The sequence below is a fragment of the Lasiodiplodia theobromae genome (genome assembly GCF_012971845.1).
Source record: "Lasiodiplodia theobromae strain AM2As chromosome Unknown scaffold_53, whole genome shotgun sequence".
Lineage (NCBI taxonomy): Eukaryota > Fungi > Ascomycota > Dothideomycetes > Botryosphaeriales > Botryosphaeriaceae > Lasiodiplodia > Lasiodiplodia theobromae.
The window spans coordinates 56,344-74,600 of NW_023336534.1; the positions used below are offsets into that span (position 1 = coordinate 56,344).

The following is an 18,257-nucleotide window of genomic DNA, read 5'->3' on the forward strand; positions in this document are numbered from 1 at the left end:
CGCTCCTGCGCTCCAAGCGATAGGACAACTCCGGTCTGCGGAGAACAGCGTCATTCTCGCACAGCAAACGAGGATCTGTCAGACGAACGGCATATCTGCAGGCGATACCGAGAGGTGGGGTATACGCATACGATATCACACAAGCGTTGGTGAAGAGTGAACTAACTGACGCGCAGCAGAGAGCACCGAAGAAATCCAAGCGCGGATTTCCAAGTACTCCCACACCATTCTTCTATTGTTGTCCTCGTTTTTACCATTCAATCGAGCCTCGAGAGACCGAAAAACTACATTTTGAAGAGAAAACACAATCATTAGCCCATCATGACCTCCACCCCCGCCGCCGACTCCATCACCATCCACACCACCCTCCTTTTCGACCCCAAACTCAAAACCTTCCTCCCAAACATCTCCCTCACCGTCTCCCCAACCACCGGCCTCATAACAGCCGTGACGCACCGCCCCTCGTCCGCGATCCCAGAAGACCCCCTCGACCTCGACCTCCGCGGCAAGACGGTGCTGCCAGGCTTCGTCGACGCGCACACGCACATCTTCCTGCACTCGTATGACGAGCGGCCGGCGCTGAACCAGAAGCGCGACGAGTCGGCGGCCGAGCGCGTGCTGCGCGCCGCCAACCACTGCCGCGCGGGCCTGCTGGCCGGCTACACGACGTACCGCGACCTCGGCTCCGAGAGCATGGGCGACGCCGACGCCAACGTGCGCGACGCCGTGGCGAGAGGCCTGATTCCGGGCCCGCGGCTGTTCGTCGCCACGCGCGCGCTCGCCTCGACGGGGGCGTACGAGCTGCGGACGGAGAATGGGCCTGGGTGCTGTGGTGGTGGTGGTGGTGGATCGGGAGGGGAAGGAGGAGGGTGCGTACTTCCGGCTGGAGGAGAAGCCGTTGACGGCGTGCTGGAGTGTAGAAAGGCGGTGCGGCGTCGGATAGCGGCGGGCGCTGATATCGTCAAGTTCTACGCTGATTATCGGCGGCGTATCATGCGGTGGCCGCCGGCGCAGCAGCATCCGTATGTGCACAGCGTGCTGCATCCGCCTGCACAGCCGAACCCGGACGTCATGGTATTCGAGCAAGAGGAGATGGACGCGATCGTTAGGGAGGCGCGACTGGCCAAGTGTCCTGTCGCGGTGCATAGCGGGACGGTTGAAGGTGGACTGGCGGCTGTGAGGGCTGGGGCGACGACAATCGAGCATAGCTATTTCGCGAGCGAGGAGCTCTTTGAGGAAATGGCGAAGGCAAAGGTTGTGTTTGTGCCCACGCTGGCTGTGTGTGAGAGGCTGCACAAGCCGAGGTTCGCACAGATATTGGCGAACGCAGGGCTGGCTTACAGAATGGGTGTTAGGTTTGCTGCCGGTGGCGATACCGGGACTTTTCCGCATGGCGAGAATATCAGGGAGGTTGAACTGATGATTGAGGCTGGCATACCACTTGAAGATGCTCTCGAGTCCTGCATGGTTGGCGGTTGGGAAGCGTGCGGAGGTGACTGGTGCGGCATGAGATTTGGTTGGTTCGAGCCTGGGTGTAGGGCGGACGTCATTGCTCTAGACGGAGATCCGCGAGAGGACGTGAGTGTGCTGAGGAAAGTGAGTTTTGTCATGAAGGACGCAAAAGTCTGGAAGAAAGATAGTCAGGCTGTCGGGATGATATGATCGGGTATCCATGTCGAAGAACTGCAATCTAGCGTAGAGATATTGGTATGCATCCTAGCAGCGCAGAGAGCATTAGGGAGCAATGACTCGAGAAATGGAAATTACAGTTGACCCTAATACAGGATCTAAGCATCAGCTACAAGCTCTGGCCATCCTTGAAGGCAGCAAATATCTGGTCCAGATCTACACCCGGGAAGTCCCAACTGAGTTCGTCACTCTTCAGGCTTGGAGCGAGCCCGTTGGGTGACTGATTCCAGAACAGCTCCAAGTTCCACGAGGTGTCATTGGGGGTTTGAATATTCGGCATCTCGGCCATGCTGATGCCATCCAATATCGGCGGTAGCTGATCATCCTGAAATAAATCAAGTGTCACGCGCTGAGGGGCCGGAGTGGTAGCAGCGGAAAGGAGTTGTGTAATAGAGTCCACCGGTGGCACGTCTGGCTGTTGCTGCGGAATCTCCTCTGTAGGCACCATAGTATGACGAAGAACGGCCTCAGCGCTGAGGTCCATCTGCCCAAGGGCTTGGAGATTCCCACTGGTCCAATGCGAGAGACATTCTAGAGCGACCGGGGAGTGTTTTTCCAGGAATTTCACATGCGTCGACACCTTGGGCCACCGTTGGGCTATCTTACGCAGGAGATAAGGAACTGACCGTATAGCACGCGTGAGGACCGCTGCATCAAAGCCATGTAGGCAACATGGTTCTCCGTTGGCTGCCTGTCGGGTTGCAGAGATGATAGTTTCCAGGAGGCATACGCCCGCCTCAAAGAGTTGATAAAGTGCATGCCAGATGTAGAACAACTTCCCCAGCCGAGTATTGTGTGAGTAGATGCTGGTTATGGCAATGACTGCATTTAGGCAGTTCTTTCGCATCTCTAAAGTAGGCTCGGGAAACCTGATGGAAGGACAGTTGAGACGAAAAATATTGTGCTGATACATCAGCTCACGGAATTCGATTTTTTCGCCAGGGCGGCCATTGCCGCTGGTGTGAGTGGCGGCATACCACTCTTCAATGCGCTGAACGGCTCGCTTCCGCCAAACTTCAAGAGGAAGTGGGCATGGAGAAATTGAAGAAGAGCGATTCCAGGATAACATGGCCGATACCTCAGCCTCATATTGACGTAGGGGCCAGATGTGCGTAACAGGCAATTGTTCTGCTCCAGATGGATCTTGAGGGCTGAATATTGACTCTGGGTACTGAGTTTCTGTGAGCTACAGAATCAAATGCTTGCACGGACCACCTACTTTTGCTGTGATAGCGCTGCGCGGGAAGATGAAAGCTCGGTGAAGGACAAAATGGCAGGCACTGATATCACGTCAGCATTACATGCGGCTGTGAAAAGAGCCGACTTACTCACGCATCGACGCTATACGTTGCCCAGAATAGTTTGCGGCGGATGTCGATAGTTGTCCAGTCAAGCTTTGCCTGTTCCCGGACGGGTAGCTCCTGGTAGAGACCTAGTTGGACAGCTAAGCGAAGGGCGGCACCGATCGTGTTTACTAAGTTGACAGCGCGTGGGTTCACAAAGCCGTAATGGGTCAGCATCAGGAGAGCGCGGAGGCGCTGCCAAGGTTGCTCATCATTGAGATAGACTAGCTGGCTCTTGGCTGTATTCCAAAACTCCTCAGCAGCAGCCGTGGCTCTCTCTTCATCATGCCTGATCAGCGTTGTGGCCTGGAAGAAGTCAACGATTGTGCTAGATCAGTCAAGAGAGGATGGTCTCACGCTGACGGCCAGGCAAATGGCAACGAGGAAGATGTCAAAATGAGAAGCAGCTCCGCCATCCTGAGCGAACACTCTTTCGCACGAAGCATGTAGCTGAGACTCCTCGATGTAAGGAGCTTGCGGAAGGTAGATCTCGGTATAGTTCTTCAGCATGATGTCAATGACATGGCGGGGGATGAGAGAAATGGTGCTGCATCGCGTGTTCTCTGGCTGCGGCTGGTCCGGATCATCTTCCAGTTGCAAAGGGGGTACCGGAGACTGCGAAAGGAAGACGGGCGAATGGAGCGATATAAGGGGATGGCGAGCCAGAGAAGAAGTTCGCGAGGAGTGCGAGAGATTTCGGTGAGCTTGGTGCTGAGGATCGCCGATAGTCTTGGCCAGCGACCGGGTCAGGGTGGAAATGGCGGTATCGATAAGCTTGGAAGAGTCAACGGACTGCTCGGAGCGAAGACGTTGCAGCTCAATCTCCAGCTGGGCGACTTTGTCCTCGAGATAGGCGACGTCACTGCGCGGGCGCTCGCGGCCCTCGACGGCGTCGTAGCCGACACAGGGCACGTTGGCGCGCTGGCAGGTGCCGCAGGTGGGGAAGCGCAGGTCACATTTGGTCTTGCGGTGCCGGCAGCGGTAGCAGGCCTTGGTTATCCGGTGATTGGTGTTGGACGTGCGGACTGGAGGCATTTCCCATTGTTGTGAGGTTGAAGCGGAAGGAGGGTGGGCGAGAGGCAACGACTTTCCTTATCGTCGCAATCTCCCTCTCGGCGTCGGCATTCGTCTCCATCGCCGCCCCCGTCTTCGCTGCTCTCCGCATGGCGCTCCAGACATGCAAGCGGTGTCGCAAGAGACGCATCAAGGTGCATCGCTCCCAAGTTCCCCGCGCGGAGCCTATCAATGCTTACTCGAACCGTTGTTAGTGCGACTTGCAACTGCCCTCGTGCAGCTCGTGCCGGCTCGCCGACACCGAATGCCTTTTCTTCGATGATTCCCTCGGCCATGAGGTTCCCCGCAGGTAGGGATCGCCCCGGAGTTGCACGCAGTCACACCAATTGACCTCCTTGCAGCTACTTGCATGCACTCAACGTCAAAGTCGAGGAGCTTGAAGCCGAGATCCGATCTCTCAGATCGCCTCAAGCCGCTCCAACTCCGCAACTTCCCAACCCGCCGAAACTCCACTCCACCTCGGACGAGTATAATCTGCAATCACGCGACCGAGAACTGCCCAACCCGCGCTATGTTTCCTCTGAATCCTATCTTGGTCCCGGAAGCTCCGCCGAGCTTCTGAACAACCTCCTTACTACCCTAGTACGCCGCCAATTGTCAGCCGAGCATTCGCCAACCGGCTTACCCAAGTTCGTCTCGAGGTTTCGCGATGGCAACGACGGGCAGCACCTTTCGTTTCCTGCGCTGAACTTGAAAATCAACCCGGGAAAACTGGATACTCAATCTTTGCAGCATCCTCAAGTCCAGCGTGCCCTCATCGAGTATTACGCCAAGGCTGTGCAACCCAGCTTTCCACTCTTGTCTCCCGATCAGCTAAGGTTGCTTCTTGGTTACGAAAACCCTCTGCGTCAATCTGCCAACGATTTCGAAAGGCTCTTGATCCATGGCATGCTTGCTGTATCTTCGCAGCTAGTTGCCCGTGATTTGGACAGAGACCAGAGCGTAGCTGCATCCTTGTGGACTGAGAAGCTGTTTGATCACATCAACCGAACTAATTCGCAACCCCACGTGGACACCACCAATGGGAAAGAGATGATTGTGTCACAGTGCTTCCTTGCTTTGCTCGAACTTGTCTCTCCAGGTGCTTCCAGAAGATCGCCCTGGGAAATCGTCGGCTCTGCATCTCGCAACTTTGCTGCCCTATGCGAGGAAACAGACTCGCTAGATGATGACCTCCAGCGTATAGGCTTCTCTTTGTTTGCATTTGAGAGGTAAAACCTCTTTCTGATGCATCACTTCCTGTCTGCTGACCATTCACAGCACCGTGGCATGCCACTTTCGCCGGCCCTCACTCTTCTGCAACTCTGCCCCTTCTCGCCTCGGTCATTTCTCATCAGAGTATGAGTTTCTCTCGCCGTCACTCCAAGTATTCCGCGCAGTCTACTCCATAAATCAGCACTTTACGGTGGATCCCGACCCTTCCTCTATTGCCATGGAGTCATTGATACCCCCAACCTTTCGGATCTCGGCAAACACGCATCTCTCGGAAATGTCATTGGCCCAGGCACAGATCTACCTTGCTCTCCATCCACTATTCACCTCACCTTCGGCCGGTCCCCACAGCTGCTCTCCAGAGCTGTTGAGTAACATTGCCGGTGCCGCATCCGCCTTCATAGCATGCATGTCAAAGCTCAACAAAGAATACCGCATTATTAGCATCTGGACCACGGCAGAATCAATTCTTCAGGCTGGCGCAGTATGGGGTGCATATTTAATTCTCAGCAAGCAGGGAGAACCCAGCCTTCTCTCACTTCAGCCTGTCAGTACTTTAGCATCAGGACCATTGATGGAGCCGCTTCTGCAATGCTCCTCTCTGTTAGCATCTTTCGCTGAGAGATGGAAACCTGGTCGAAACTATTTACAAGCTTGGGAAGCATTTGTGGAGATGCTTTGGGCTGATTTGGATCTACAAAGAAAAGCTTTGCCTAGCTACCAAAGCCAAAACGAAGCACTGCTTTAGAATTCTGAAAAAGCCCCTGGATTCTTCTCACCACAAGGACTATCTATCATCTGAAAGGCAGATCCCGGCTTATGCTTTCACGCAAGAACCAAGTGGGCCGTTGCCTTCTTGCTCTGCTCCAGGTTCCTCTCGAGAATTTCCCTTGGCTCCCTCTCCTCCAGCTTCACCTTGAATCTCTTCGGCAGAACCGATGCATCCTTTCGGTTTTCGTTGAAGTCAATGTAATCAGTCGTGGGAGGTGCTTCCTTGCTGGCTGTGAACTTGAAGTGGATGATGAGTCTCACGAACGCCGCATATAAGATCCTGTTCGAAAGAGCGACCGCAGTGCATGCTCTGGACCCGGCGCCGTATGAATAGTGGTATGGAGCTGGGACTTTGAACTTGTTGTCAGCGTCCAACCAACGCTCTGGGCGGAATATATGAGCATCTGGTCCGTAAGCAGTCTTATCTGTTCACCTGTCAGTATTGAGCCTCCCCTTCTCGGACCAATATGCTTACCATGGTTAATAGCCTGTGCGTTCATATACACCGTAACACCCTTGGGGATGCGCACACCCTGATACTCCATCTCCTTAAATGTCTGCCTTGGCGGCAGCAACTGGATTGCGCAGTAGTACCTCAGCATCTCCCGTACAAGTGCAACAACGTACTCGGCCCGCTCCTCGAGCAAGCACTTCTCCCATGCCTCCTCTACATTGCCGTCATACGCATCCATGATGGATTCGTAAGCCTTCTGCTGCACCGCCTGTCCTTCGTCCGTACTCAAAAAGCCCAGCCCTGCGATGCCCGTCGTCGCCAGCGTTTCGAAGCCGCCGGACACGAGACCGACGTTGATAGACCGGATCTCGGCCTCGGTCAACTTGACCTCGGCAGCACCCTTAAGCAGACCCTCAGCAATGCAATCAACAGGCTTTCCGGCGGCCACAGCCTTGCGGACGCGGTCCAGCAGCGCGTCGAGCCAGACGTCGCGCTTGGCAGTGATCTCCTTTGCCAGCTTGCTCCGCGGGTTGGGCAGGTAGCGGTAGAAGGGGACGTAGTCTTGGACGTTGTTGTTGGTGCTGCGGAAGGTGCTGACGGTGTGGGCCGTGGCGAGGATGTCGTGCAGCAGCGGGTCGGCGACGTCGTCGAAGCGCGAGGCGTAGCAGAGTAAGGTCGTGAAGTTGAGCGTGGCGCGCAGGAAGTAGATGCGCGGGTCGACCTCGCGCGTCGGCTTGTTTGTTGACGGGTCGAGGGCGCCGGCGAGGAGGCCGGAGACCAGGCCGTGGATCTCGATGTCGTAGAGGGAGGCGTTGCGCTGGATGGCGGGCCGCGTCATGAAGGCTCCGACGGCGGTGCGCTTGCGCTTGCAGGATGCGTCCCAGGGGGATGTTCCGATGGTTGCGCCTATAAGTATGTCAGTCAGGGTTTCTCCAGTCCTTCTAATCAATTTATTTTCCTCTTATCTCTGTCATGTACTCTTCGCCACAGCCGCCAATTTAATGAAGATGAACAAAAAAGCACACATACCTTGCGTCCCGCTCACCATCGAGTGAAAGGTCCAGAACACCGGCCTGTCAATCGTCGCGCTCGCGTTCTTCTGGATAAAGTGCTGCGCCGCCTCGAACGTGTTTAGCACGAGGATCCGCCGCCGTCCCAGCCGCGCTTGCAGCACCGGCCACGCGTTCTCGACCGACCATCTCTGCAGCGTGCTGGGGTGGTCCGAGCCTAGCGCTTTGAGGTGTCCGTAGAAGGCGATGGCGCCCGGCGCTTCGGGGATGCCGCGGATGAAGGGGATGTCGGTGCCGTAGGCGTGCTGGTAAATGAGGTAGAGAAGGGTGAGGGTGATGAGAGTGGTTGCGAGGGTGGTGGGGTGGGTGGGAAGAAGATTGAGTGCGAAAGCGAGTGGGCCGGGGGGACTGTCAGACATGTTGGGCTGGGGTAGCCTGGTGGTCGACAAGTGTGGGAGAGCGCTGATGTGGTGGTGTTGAAGTAGATATGGAGGTGTATATGCAATGGGACACGACCCCGTGCGAAGGAATATCTGAGTAACGGTGACTCTGAAATCACTCGCTCAGTCACACTGCTTACTTTGTCTTGTGCAGCAATGGCTCTTGTCTGACCTTTTTGGTTGCTGCGGCATGCATGCTGCAACCCCACCATCGGGTTTCCGCGTCGGGTTGCTGCGAAAAGGCGGACAACTCCGCTGCGCATGTCGTTCGGTTGGCTGTAAGATAGAGTTATCGCGTGAAGCAAGACGATTGTTCATCTGCTCTTCTCCGATTGTAAGGCTGGTTCAAAAGAGTTTTGACCTCGTTTGACTCCTGAAGCAGCTTGAGTAATGATGGTTTGTGGAAATTGTGTGACAATATTTGTCACTCTTTTGGCGTCGCGAACCTTTTTTTTTTCTTTACAACAAGAAGTATGCAATCCATTTCCCTTCCGCAGGAAATGCTTATATAATTACCAAACTGCCGCTTTTACAAACTGCGCCTCGTCCGCGACCTTTTGCAGAGGTGCTTATTGCTGATTCTTCTTCAAAAAAGGGTTCTCTCGAGGACGAATGTTTCTCGCCTTGTATCGCTCATTAGGCCTCAACACGACCGAAGAAGCTCAGTACCATTCTCCGAACGACACTAACCAGGTAATAAAAACGAATAATCGTGAGCTCTCTATTGATGCCTTTTTCCAAGACAGCTCCACAAAACCGAGGCAAAATGCACTCACCGCCTTGCCAACGGGACCCAGTCTTGCGCTCATCAGCACCTCCGTGTCTATCCTCTTAACCGTCCGTACCTACACTTGACCACCTCAGGGCTGGCCTAGTTATGGCATTCAAAATGTGAAGAAGGCGGTCCAACAACAAGCCGTCGCTGCGGCCGCGGATTGAGGCAAGTTACCCGTACTGGCGGGACATAGAAATTGTAAGTATGAGAAAACGACAAAGTGGTTGGGAAAATTAGTCCTCTTTCACATGTCCTTTTGACTGTTTCATGGTTGAAAAGTGCTCGGGATGGAGTTGAAGCGACCTCCGGGTAGTGCACCCGCGGAAGGCGTACCCGTTCCAGGACGCCTTGGAGCAAGAAGAGCTTCGATGGAGCCACCCGAGCCGCTCCGATTTTCTTCCTGACCAAAGACCGACAAGAGCACATCGGACGACCTCGGTGGGTAGAATGTGGGGAAAAGTGTTTGCGTGATGCCGACGCCGGCTGTACGGCTAAAAGATGGCCCGGACATGTAGTGGCCTGTCAATCCACCACCGCTTAATCAATATACCGTCTTGGATGCTATATAACGACTCAATTCCATCATCGGTTTCCCCATTACTCCAGTCAGTTCCACATTCAGCCATGTCGCCCACCGCATTGCCGTCGCAGCCTAGCTACAAGATCGCCTCGATCCCCGCCGACGGCATCGGCCCGGAGGTCGTCGATGCCGGCATCGAGGTTCTCAACGCCTTGGCTAACACGCTGGGCACCTTCAAGCTCGACTTCACCCACTTCGACTGGAGCTCCGAGACGTACAAGAAGACCGGAAAGTACATTCCTGACGGCGGCCTCGACGAGTTGAAAAAGCATGACGCCATCCTGTTCGGCGCCGTCGGTGCACCAGGTACGTAGATCCTTGAATTCTGCCGAGCCGGGTCATTTTGTACCCATCTTACCGAGTGCTATATCATGGTTTCCATCTACATTTATCACTCTATATTCCTTTTTTTTTCTCTTCCTTTCACTGTTTTGGATGGATACACTTGCCTCTATCCCCGTTGCCATTTCTCTAGAAGATATCTTTTAGCTATGGAAATAAAGGCTCGCCGCTAACACTACAAATTCCAGACGTCCCTGACCACATCTCTCTCTGGGGCCTGCGCCTCGCCATCTGCCAACCCTTCCAGCAATACGCCAACGTGCGGCCGACCAAGGTGTTCCGGGGCACGCAATCGCCGCTGCGGCGGTGCGAGGTGGGCGATCTGGACTGGGTCATCATCCGCGAGAACAGCGAGGGCGAGTACGCAGGCCAGGGCGGACGCTCGCACCGCGGCAAGCCGTGGGAGATTGCCACCGAGACGTCCATCTTCACCCGCCACGGCGTCGAGCGCCTGATCCGCTTCGCCTTCCAGACGGCCCAGAGCCGCCCGCGCAAGCTGCTGACCGTGGTCACCAAGAGCAACGCCCAGCGCCACGGCATGGTGCTCTGGGACGAGGTCGCCAAGGACGTAGCCAAGGACTTCCCCGATGTCACCGTCGACAAGATGCTCGTCGATGCCATGACGGCGCGCATGGTCATGAAGCCTGAGACCATCGACACCGTCGTCGCAACGAACCTCGTAAGTCTTTCCATCACTGAGGGCTCGTAAGGAGGTTTTAGAGTACTGATTTGCAATACTTCAGCACGCCGACATCCTCAGCGACCTGGCCGCCGCGCTCGCCGGCTCCATCGGCATCGCGCCTACCTCCAACCTCGATCCCACCCGCGAGAACCCATCCATGTTCGAGCCCATCCATGGCTCGGCCTTCGACATCACCGGCAAGGGCATCGCCAACCCCGTCGGCACCTTCTGGACCGCCGCCGAGATGCTGGCTTGGCTCGGCGAGAAGGACGCGAGCAAGGCCTTGCTCGACGCCGTCGAGAACGTTTGCGAGGCCGGTGTCGTCACCGCCGATCTGGGCGGCAAGGCGACAACGAAGGAGGTCACTGCGGCAGTCGTGGCTGAGATTCAGAAGCTGGGTGCGGGGAAGAAATAAAACAAAAAGAATAGATAAGTATGTATATACCCGAATCATGAAATGTTGAAGGACATACCAGCCATTGTCTTCATGTTCGCTCTTAATTTTTCGTATCCTAGCCTTTGCAAAAGATGTGGTGATATAAAGAAGAGTGCGGAAATGGTCCCGCTTTCACTTATTTCTATTCAAGAATTTCTTCTCTCGTCTTCACAGAATCATACTTTCTCATCTATTGCCTTCCCCAACGCATCCAAACTAATGAATCTCTCTACCACACCCGCTCAATCGCCACTGAAGTACCGTTCCTTCCACCGCGCCCCTCAACTCCTATACCTCAACCAAACCTCATCCTCCTCCAGCACCCCCCAGACCGGCTCGCTCAACGCGAGATAAAAATCAATCCCCCCATCCTGCTGCTCTTCCGTCGGCAAATAATACCCCAACCCATCCGCCAGCGATATCGGCGTAAACGGCGGCGCCACCAGCACCGGCGGTCTGCCGTCCTCAAAGTCCGTCCCGACGTAGACGTCGAACTTGTTCCACGCGCTGATCATGGTGCTCCCGTAGCCGCCGTTGAAGCCCCACTGGATGCACCGCTTGTCCGGCTGCGCCGCCATCCAGCGCGCCGTGGCCGCCGCTTCGTCCGGCCCGACGCTGCGCGTCAGCGCGTGCACGGCGCGGGCGGCTGCGCGTAGGGAGGCATCCGGGTCGAATCCGATGAGAGTGTCGTGCGAAAGTGTTGTGTGGGGCGCGTAGACGGCGTTGAACGGGTACCGCGGCGGGAGGTTGAGGCGGGAGCGGTAGTTGACTGATGTCAGGTAGTCGCGGGACGGGAGCTGCTCGTCGTTGTCCTTTCCGTTCTTCATCGTCCTCTTCTTCAGCTGCACCCGCGCGTAGTGCGTCCGCGTCCAGACCAGCGCCGAGAGGGCGTCGTACGTCGACACCCACCCGTTCTCGGCGTCCGCCGTGTCCTTCGCGGCCGCCTTGAGCCGGGCCAGCTGCGCGCTGGTGAAGCGCATCGTGCGGCCGGTCACGGGCGGCGGCGGCGGCGGTGGTGGAGCAGTGGGTTCGTCCTTCTTCACGGTCTTTTCCGGAGCAGCGGCTTCCTTTCCAGGTTCTTCGGCGAAGAAGAGCGTCGGTTTGAACTTCAAGGCCTCCTCGCGCTCCTCGGGCGACATGCCGTCGTCCAGCTTGTCCGCCAGGTAGCCCTCGAGCGGTGGTGGGTTGGCGAGCGTGCCGTCGGCGGAGCGATACACCTCGGCGAGGTCGCGGGCGAGCTGGAAAAACGCATCAGAGTCGAAGACGGTGTGCAGCGCGCGCAGGCCGAGCGCGACGCCGCCGCAGGCGAAGCGCGTGTGCTGGACGGACAGGATGGGCGTGCGGTCGCTGCACACGGCTTCGAGCGTGGGTTCGTAGGGTGCGAGGAGGGCGTTGCCGCCGTCGGGGAGATCCAGGAGGGTGAGGCGGCCGCCGTGGGAGGGTAGAGCATCCAAGCGGGAGGAGCATTGTGCGACATGCAGGTGGACGCCGCTGCCGAGACGGTCGATGCTGCGGGTACCGGTCGTGGAGTCGATGTGCAGACGGCCAGTGAGGTGCGGGTAGTAGTCCAGGAGGTGAGAAAGGGCCGTCTGCAGCTTATCGACGGCAATTGTGTCACCCGGAGACTTCTCATCCGCGTCGTACACGAAGACAACCGCCACAGGGATGATGGGGAAAACTTGTTGGTCCAGGGCTCCGAGCTTCATGGGCGACGGAATCTTGGACAGCGATGATGGGTCTGCGCATTGAACCGTGTGCGTTGTGGTGATGGCGACATGATGTGGTATCGATTTGGATGTCATGGTTTTTGATGTTGTTGATGATGTTGGTACAGAAGGCATGCGCTTTGCAAGAGTGACGTTGGAAAGGATGTCGCAGGAAGAGCAAGCACGACTGATGGCGGGCCGAGTTTTGGGTCGTTGATGCGAATACTATTCAGTAGTAGTCTGATTCTTATACAGGTGCGGCTTCAAGCCCTTCCGAAAATAGAAATGGCAATTCGCGAATCAAAATGATGCATCCCTCGATGAATCATTCTGAATTGTCACGCTAGTCCGCAAAGGGCAAGGCCGACACGCGGGGTCACGCCAATTATGCAGTGACAGCTCTTGACGAAAGCCCGCCAATGGGTAGTCAACATTGATGTCGGCTGTGCTTGCATCATGGTTTCAGCTACGGAATGACCGATAATAGTAACATACGCTGTAACACTCTCTAGCCTCACTAATTAGCTTTGCTCTAAACCAACGGAGTAGATAGTTCAGTTGTCTCGTTGAAATCAACTACAGATCGATCTATTTACCTCAGATTCTTTTTTGCTTTAAACCAATTGTATGTTTTACAAGTTACCAACAAAAATGGTTTGTTGTCTATCGATATTTCTTCTGAATCATAATTTTGCACGTCGTAAATCCACATCGCTATCTACCTATAACTCACCAGTGACCCTATAGTTGTGTAGATATGCCGTTTGGGGTTGTACTATAGGTGTGAACTCGCTCCGAAGCCAAAAAAAAAAAAATAAGGGGCGCAAAGAACCATCACTACGTAATTGTATTCGAGTTGCATACTTCTCCCGAAGAACGTAGAGAGAACAAAATTTATGAGACCACATTCACTATGTGATCTAAATGCGATCTGGCTACTGACAATGATGCACGACTTAGCCATATATACGGTGCATCAATGACACTTGCTTCGCATTGCAAGCTCTTTTACTTCCGTGTCAAACGCTTGAATAGTTCCATCACTACTGCTACTTTTTCGAGCAAGTGGCAATGAGTGGGACTAGAAAGCACGCTAGGGAGCCTGCCGAAGTTGCCGCACGTAAAAATGTCTCATGGACACCTCACACCTTGCACTTGACACATTTATCAGCATAGGAGGTGGTGGGTCCATGCGTGACGTAACTTAAAGCCCGAATTTTGCTCTATGATGGTGGAACTCGTGCTCGCATGTCTATTTATGCCAACGTGCTTTCCGAATACCTTCCCGGCAGCATTTCTCAAGACCTTCGTCGTACAGATAAGTGATTGAAACCACTGTAAAAATGACTACGTATATTCATCTTCCATTTCCTTAACGCATTTGCTTCCACTCACTACTAGCCTAGTCCCGAACAACGTGTCATCGCACTCATCGACAATGCCAATCATCCAAACAAGGCAGAGCTCGAAAGTCTGTTCGATAGTCTGCAACCTGCCTCTCCAGAGTTGCTGATGGGAGAATGGAACGGCGGAAGCTTCGAAACAGGACATCCATCAGACCCATGGCTGAAGGAAATTAGATGGGTGGGCAAGATTTTCAAGAGTGTGGACGACATCTACCCCATCATAGCACTTGACGACGACGGGAAAAAAGTTTGGCTCGAGAAATGGGGCGGGGCACAGGTGAGTTCCACGAATGCAGCCCCCCTTTCCTGTCCATTAGCTGACTCAACCCTTAGTTGCTCGAGGGAAAGTATCGTGGAGTGGTGTCCGCTGCCATGGTATACGACAACTACCCCATCGTTGACTATTTCCGCCGCGTCTCAGACGATGTCATTATGGGAATGATGGATGCGAAGCAGTGGCGTGACGCAGGGCCCTCGTTCTTCTACCTGAAGCGTGCGATGTAGACCAGGCGGTATATATCGCTTTTGCTGGGCCGGATTATTAGAGGTAGAATGTCTCCTCATGGACGGGCCAGGAAGGATCAAGTCGAAGCGGGGCAGGTTTGGCTGGGTTTGGCATGTGACTGGACCCATCGAACCCAATTCAATCTAGCAAAAGTCGGCATCTTGCGGCAGATTGCTTAGAAATAGACTCCTTTGTTGGATTTCATGCGTTACCGTGATGTCATTTCTCAATGCGCAGCAACTATTTCTTTCCTTGCTTTCTTCGCCGAGGGGGACTAACATCTTCCGGAATTGATTTGAATTTCCACCTCTCAATTCCTTTGGTAATATCTGAGGATCCTACAAAATGCCTTCTGCTATCGTGACTGGTGCTACAGGTATGTTTCTCCTACCGTGTCGCATCTTCTTTCGCCGTTTCTGATGATTGACAGGCATACTTGGCCGGGAAATCGTACGTGAACTTGGGAAAAGCCCTCAGCAATGGCCTACAGTGTATGCACTTTCTCGGTCGAAAAAGGATGAGTGCCCATCGAATGTGAAGCGTAAGCTATTCCCACAAGCGACTGTAGCACGTCAGATGTTCTAACGATCTCGTCTCATGTAGATAGCCACATTGACCTGGGGAGTTCTGCGAGCGACATGGCAAGGGAACTCAAGGAGCAAAACGTCTCTGGCGAGTACATCTTCTTCGCTGCATACCTTCAGAAAGAGTCACAGGAGGAGCAAACCCGCGTCAATGGTAAGCCCTTTCACCTCCGTTTTTTCCCGCAAACCAACGTAACGCCGCACAGGAGACATGCTCGAAAACTTTCTCCACGCCCTCGAGATCAACGGAACAGCCTCGACCGTGAAGCGCATCGTCCTCGTCTGCGGCGCAAAGCAATACGGCGTGCACCTCGGCCGGCCCAAAAACCCCATGGAAGAGTCCGACCCCTGGCTGCCGGAGCCGCCCTTCCCACCCAACTTCTACTACCGCCAGCAGCGCGTGCTGCAAGCCTTCTGCCTCCACCACAAGAACATCTCCTGGACCGTGACCTACCCCAACGACGTCATCGGCTTCGCGCAGGGCAACTTCATGAACCTGACGACCAGCCTCGGCATCTTCGCCGCGCTGCACCGCGAGCTGGGCTCGGGCACCGAACTTCCCTTCCCGGGTTCCGAGGCGTTTTATACCATGTTCGACAGCTACACGTCCGCAGCGCTGCACGCCCAGTTCTGCGTGTGGGCGGCGCTCGAGCCGCGCGCCGCGGACGAGGCCTTCAACGTCGTCAACGGCGACGTGCAGAGCTGGCAGGCCATGTGGCCGCGCCTGGCCCGCCGCTACGGCCTCAAGGTGCCGGCCGACCAGTTCGCGCGCCCACCGGGCACGGATGCGACGGACGCGCCGCTGGAGCAGACGCCGCCGGTCGCTGTGGTCGCGAAGGAGTTGGGGTTGGAGGGGAGGACGCCGGCGTCAAGGCTGCAGCAGCGGATCGACCTGGTGAAGTGGGCGCAGAAGGAGGAGGTCAAGGCGGCGTGGGAGAGGATGGCTGTGAGGGAGGGGCTGGAGAAGGATGCGTTGCGGATGGCGACGTGGGGGTTTGCCAAGTTTGTGCTTGGGAGGGACTTCGATCTGGTCATCAGTATGAGCAAGGCGAGGAAGATTGGGTGGACTGGATACAAGGATACGTGGGAGAACTTTGAGGAGGTGTTGGATGAGTTGGAGAAGAACAAGGTGTTGCCACAAAAGGTCGAAGTTTAGTCACACAACTGTTAGTCAGTCATGCTAGCTAGCTTCTAATGATCCGCCTCATCGATGAGCCCCACCCTCATCGGGTGCACACTATCAGATTATAAAGCAGAGAGAATCAAGGGGAAAGAAAATCCCGTTGTTTTCGGTTGCAAGTGTCTGACATGGCCTGATAGTACGTCAAGTGCCCACGACGTGGGCCAGCAGAAGTTCTTTGACTTCCTTGATTCGTCTAGCTCTCGACAGCTCGCAATGCTTATACATCGGCGTGCCCGATAAGTAACCTTGCAAAAATCGCTAAATTTCTTCCTTCTGCTTAGAAATTGAGGAGTCTACGTATGGTGGGACGTGTAAAGAGGACCGATTGGTTCTTGGAAGGCGCAGTTGTTTCCATTCTGGAGGCAATCGGGGAAGTTTCCTTTCCTCGAGTCACATCTAATGTTCAAGTCTAGTCTTCGACAGTTCTAGTGTCGAAGAACTCTGGAGGTTAGCGCACCGATCGATATAGTCAGTGGCGTGAACTAAATTCAAGAAAATCAATGAGAGAGACTACCACGTTTTCGGCATCTTCGGCAAAACAAAACTTAGCTGGGACCTCACCATGTCATCGTTCTTGGCAGATCTTTAAACCTGAATGATTTCAAAGCAGAAGCAGTCAAGAGTGAAGTATATAATGCGAGTAGAACTCGAACCTTAGAGGAAGCATCAAATCAATCACCATTTATCTTTGAATTCACAGCCGACAACATGGTGAACTCCGAGAGACTTTTCGAAAGCATTGAAGTTGGGTCTTCCCAACTTTCACACCGCGTAGTCATGGCGCCCTTGACACGATTCCGCGCCGACGAAAACCATGTCCCAACCGACGCAATGGTCGAATACTACTCCCAGCGTGCCTCCGTGCCCGGCACTCTCCTCCTGACGGAAGCAACTTTCATCAGTGAGCGTTCCGGCGGGTACGCCAACATCCCCGGTCTATGGACCCTCGAGCAACTGGACGGGTGGAAAAAGGTGACGGACGCTGTACACGCCAAGGGGTCCAAGATTTACGTCCAGCTTTGGGCCCTCGGGCGTGCGGCTGAACCTGAAATTGGCGAGGGATCTGGTGGAGCCCTCTACGAGGAGGGATTCACCGACGTCGTCAGCGCGAGCGACGTACCCATGTGGGATGGTCTCCCGAAGCCGCGTCCTCTGGACGAGAGCGAAATCTGGGGATACGTCAAGGACTACGCCTCCGCGGCGAAAATGGCCGTGGTACGCGCCGGCTTTGATGGCGTGGAGATTCACGCAGCCAACGGGTACGCTCTGTTCATTGCTCTTGCATGCACTTATACAGAATTGACTGATGTGATTAGTTACCTGATCGATCAATTCATTCAGGATGTCTCTAACCATAGGACTGATCAATGGGGCGGCAACATCGCCAACCGCGCCCGTTTTGCGTTTGAAGTGGCTCAGGCCGTCTCCGAAGCCGTGGGCCCAGACCGTGTGGGCATTCGCTTGAGTCCCTTCAGCGAGTTCCAGTCGATGCGCATGAGCGATCCCGTACCACAGTTCCGATTACTGATCTCCACTCTTCGGAAGCTGGACCTTGCGTACCTGCATCTCATCGAGCCACGCATCGCAGGATACATTGAAAAAGAAGGGGTCACAGATACCCTGGACTTCGCTCTCGAAGCATGGGGAAAGCAAAAGCCTGTGCTTCTTGCAGGCGGATTCAAGCCAGACTCAGCCAAGGAGATTGTCTCGACCAAGTATCCCGAGTACAACATGGCCGTTGTGTTTGGTCGTCTTTTCATCTCCACGCCTGACTTGGTGTACCGAATCCAGAAAGGGATTCCCCCGAATCCCTACGACAGGAAAACGTTTTACAGGACCAGGGAGGCGCCGTTGGAGGTCGGATACACAGACTATCCTTTCTCAACTGAATTTACGAAAGAGTTTGGTGCTCTCAACTGAGCAGTCTCGTTGCATTGTAGACTAGAAGAGAGAAGAAATAGAGAGATGGAGACTAGTGGAGATCAAGAATGGAGAAGGACATCTTGGAACATACAAGACTGGAGTCTCTGAAGCTGCACACTATTTTTCTCAATACTCGTGTTAG

The 18,257-nt window shown here is 54.8% G+C and overlaps 9 protein-coding genes across 9 annotated transcripts; 6 read left to right on the top strand and 3 right to left on the bottom strand.

Moving 5' to 3' along the window:
• Positions 1–321: 321 nt before the first annotated feature.
• Positions 322–1,662, top strand: LTHEOB_11776 (Amidohydrolase 1; the record flags this gene model as incomplete). The annotated part of the gene is made up of 1 exon (XM_035508569.1): positions 322–1,662. One exon carries the CDS (start codon positions 322–324, stop codon positions 1,660–1,662), a length of 1,341 nt encoding a protein of 446 aa, XP_035365609.1.
• A 136-nt stretch (positions 1,663–1,798) lies between these two features.
• LTHEOB_11777 (Fungal specific transcription factor) lies at positions 1,799–4,067 on the bottom strand (the record flags this gene model as incomplete). Its single annotated transcript, XM_035508570.1, has 5 exons — positions 1,799–2,198; positions 2,768–2,853; positions 2,909–2,969; positions 3,022–3,338; positions 3,390–4,067. The coding sequence occupies 5 exons, from the start codon at positions 4,065–4,067 to the stop codon at positions 1,799–1,801; spliced, it is 1,542 nt and encodes a 513-aa protein (XP_035365610.1).
• Positions 4,068–4,195: 128 nt separating this feature from the next.
• LTHEOB_11778 (C6 zinc finger domain containing protein) lies at positions 4,196–5,321 on the top strand (the record flags this gene model as incomplete). Its single annotated transcript, XM_035508571.1, has 3 exons — positions 4,196–4,255; positions 4,301–4,395; positions 4,448–5,321. The coding sequence occupies 3 exons, from the start codon at positions 4,196–4,198 to the stop codon at positions 5,319–5,321; spliced, it is 1,029 nt and encodes a 342-aa protein (XP_035365611.1).
• Positions 5,322–6,143: 822 nt separating this feature from the next.
• Positions 6,144–7,972, bottom strand: LTHEOB_11779 (Cytochrome P450; the record flags this gene model as incomplete). The annotated part of the gene is made up of 3 exons (XM_035508572.1): positions 6,144–6,514; positions 6,565–7,449; positions 7,573–7,972. The coding sequence occupies 3 exons, from the start codon at positions 7,970–7,972 to the stop codon at positions 6,144–6,146; spliced, it is 1,656 nt and encodes a 551-aa protein (XP_035365612.1).
• Positions 7,973–9,392: 1,420 nt separating this feature from the next.
• LTHEOB_11780 (Tartrate) lies at positions 9,393–10,787 on the top strand (the record flags this gene model as incomplete). Its single annotated transcript, XM_035508574.1, has 3 exons — positions 9,393–9,654; positions 9,879–10,369; positions 10,434–10,787. The coding sequence occupies 3 exons, from the start codon at positions 9,393–9,395 to the stop codon at positions 10,785–10,787; spliced, it is 1,107 nt and encodes a 368-aa protein (XP_035365613.1).
• A 302-nt stretch (positions 10,788–11,089) lies between these two features.
• On the bottom strand, positions 11,090–12,610 carry LTHEOB_11781 (Transferase family protein; the record flags this gene model as incomplete). The annotated part of the gene is made up of 1 exon (XM_035508575.1): positions 11,090–12,610. The coding sequence occupies one exon, from the start codon at positions 12,608–12,610 to the stop codon at positions 11,090–11,092; it is 1,521 nt and encodes a 506-aa protein (XP_035365614.1).
• Positions 12,611–14,026: 1,416 nt separating this feature from the next.
• Positions 14,027–14,424, top strand: LTHEOB_11782 (Transcription factor; the record flags this gene model as incomplete). The annotated part of the gene is made up of 2 exons (XM_035508576.1): positions 14,027–14,197; positions 14,254–14,424. The coding sequence occupies 2 exons, from the start codon at positions 14,027–14,029 to the stop codon at positions 14,422–14,424; spliced, it is 342 nt and encodes a 113-aa protein (XP_035365615.1).
• A 346-nt stretch (positions 14,425–14,770) lies between these two features.
• Positions 14,771–16,165, top strand: LTHEOB_11783 (Nad-dependent epimerase dehydratase; the record flags this gene model as incomplete). The annotated part of the gene is made up of 4 exons (XM_035508577.1): positions 14,771–14,801; positions 14,856–14,966; positions 15,029–15,163; positions 15,216–16,165. 4 exons carry the CDS (start codon positions 14,771–14,773, stop codon positions 16,163–16,165), a joined length of 1,227 nt encoding a protein of 408 aa, XP_035365616.1.
• Positions 16,166–16,969: 804 nt separating this feature from the next.
• LTHEOB_11784 (NADH:flavin oxidoreductase NADH oxidase) lies at positions 16,970–18,112 on the top strand (the record flags this gene model as incomplete). The annotated part of the gene is made up of 2 exons (XM_035508578.1): positions 16,970–17,451; positions 17,509–18,112. The coding sequence occupies 2 exons, from the start codon at positions 16,970–16,972 to the stop codon at positions 18,110–18,112; spliced, it is 1,086 nt and encodes a 361-aa protein (XP_035365617.1).
• Positions 18,113–18,257: the final 145 nt, after the last annotated feature.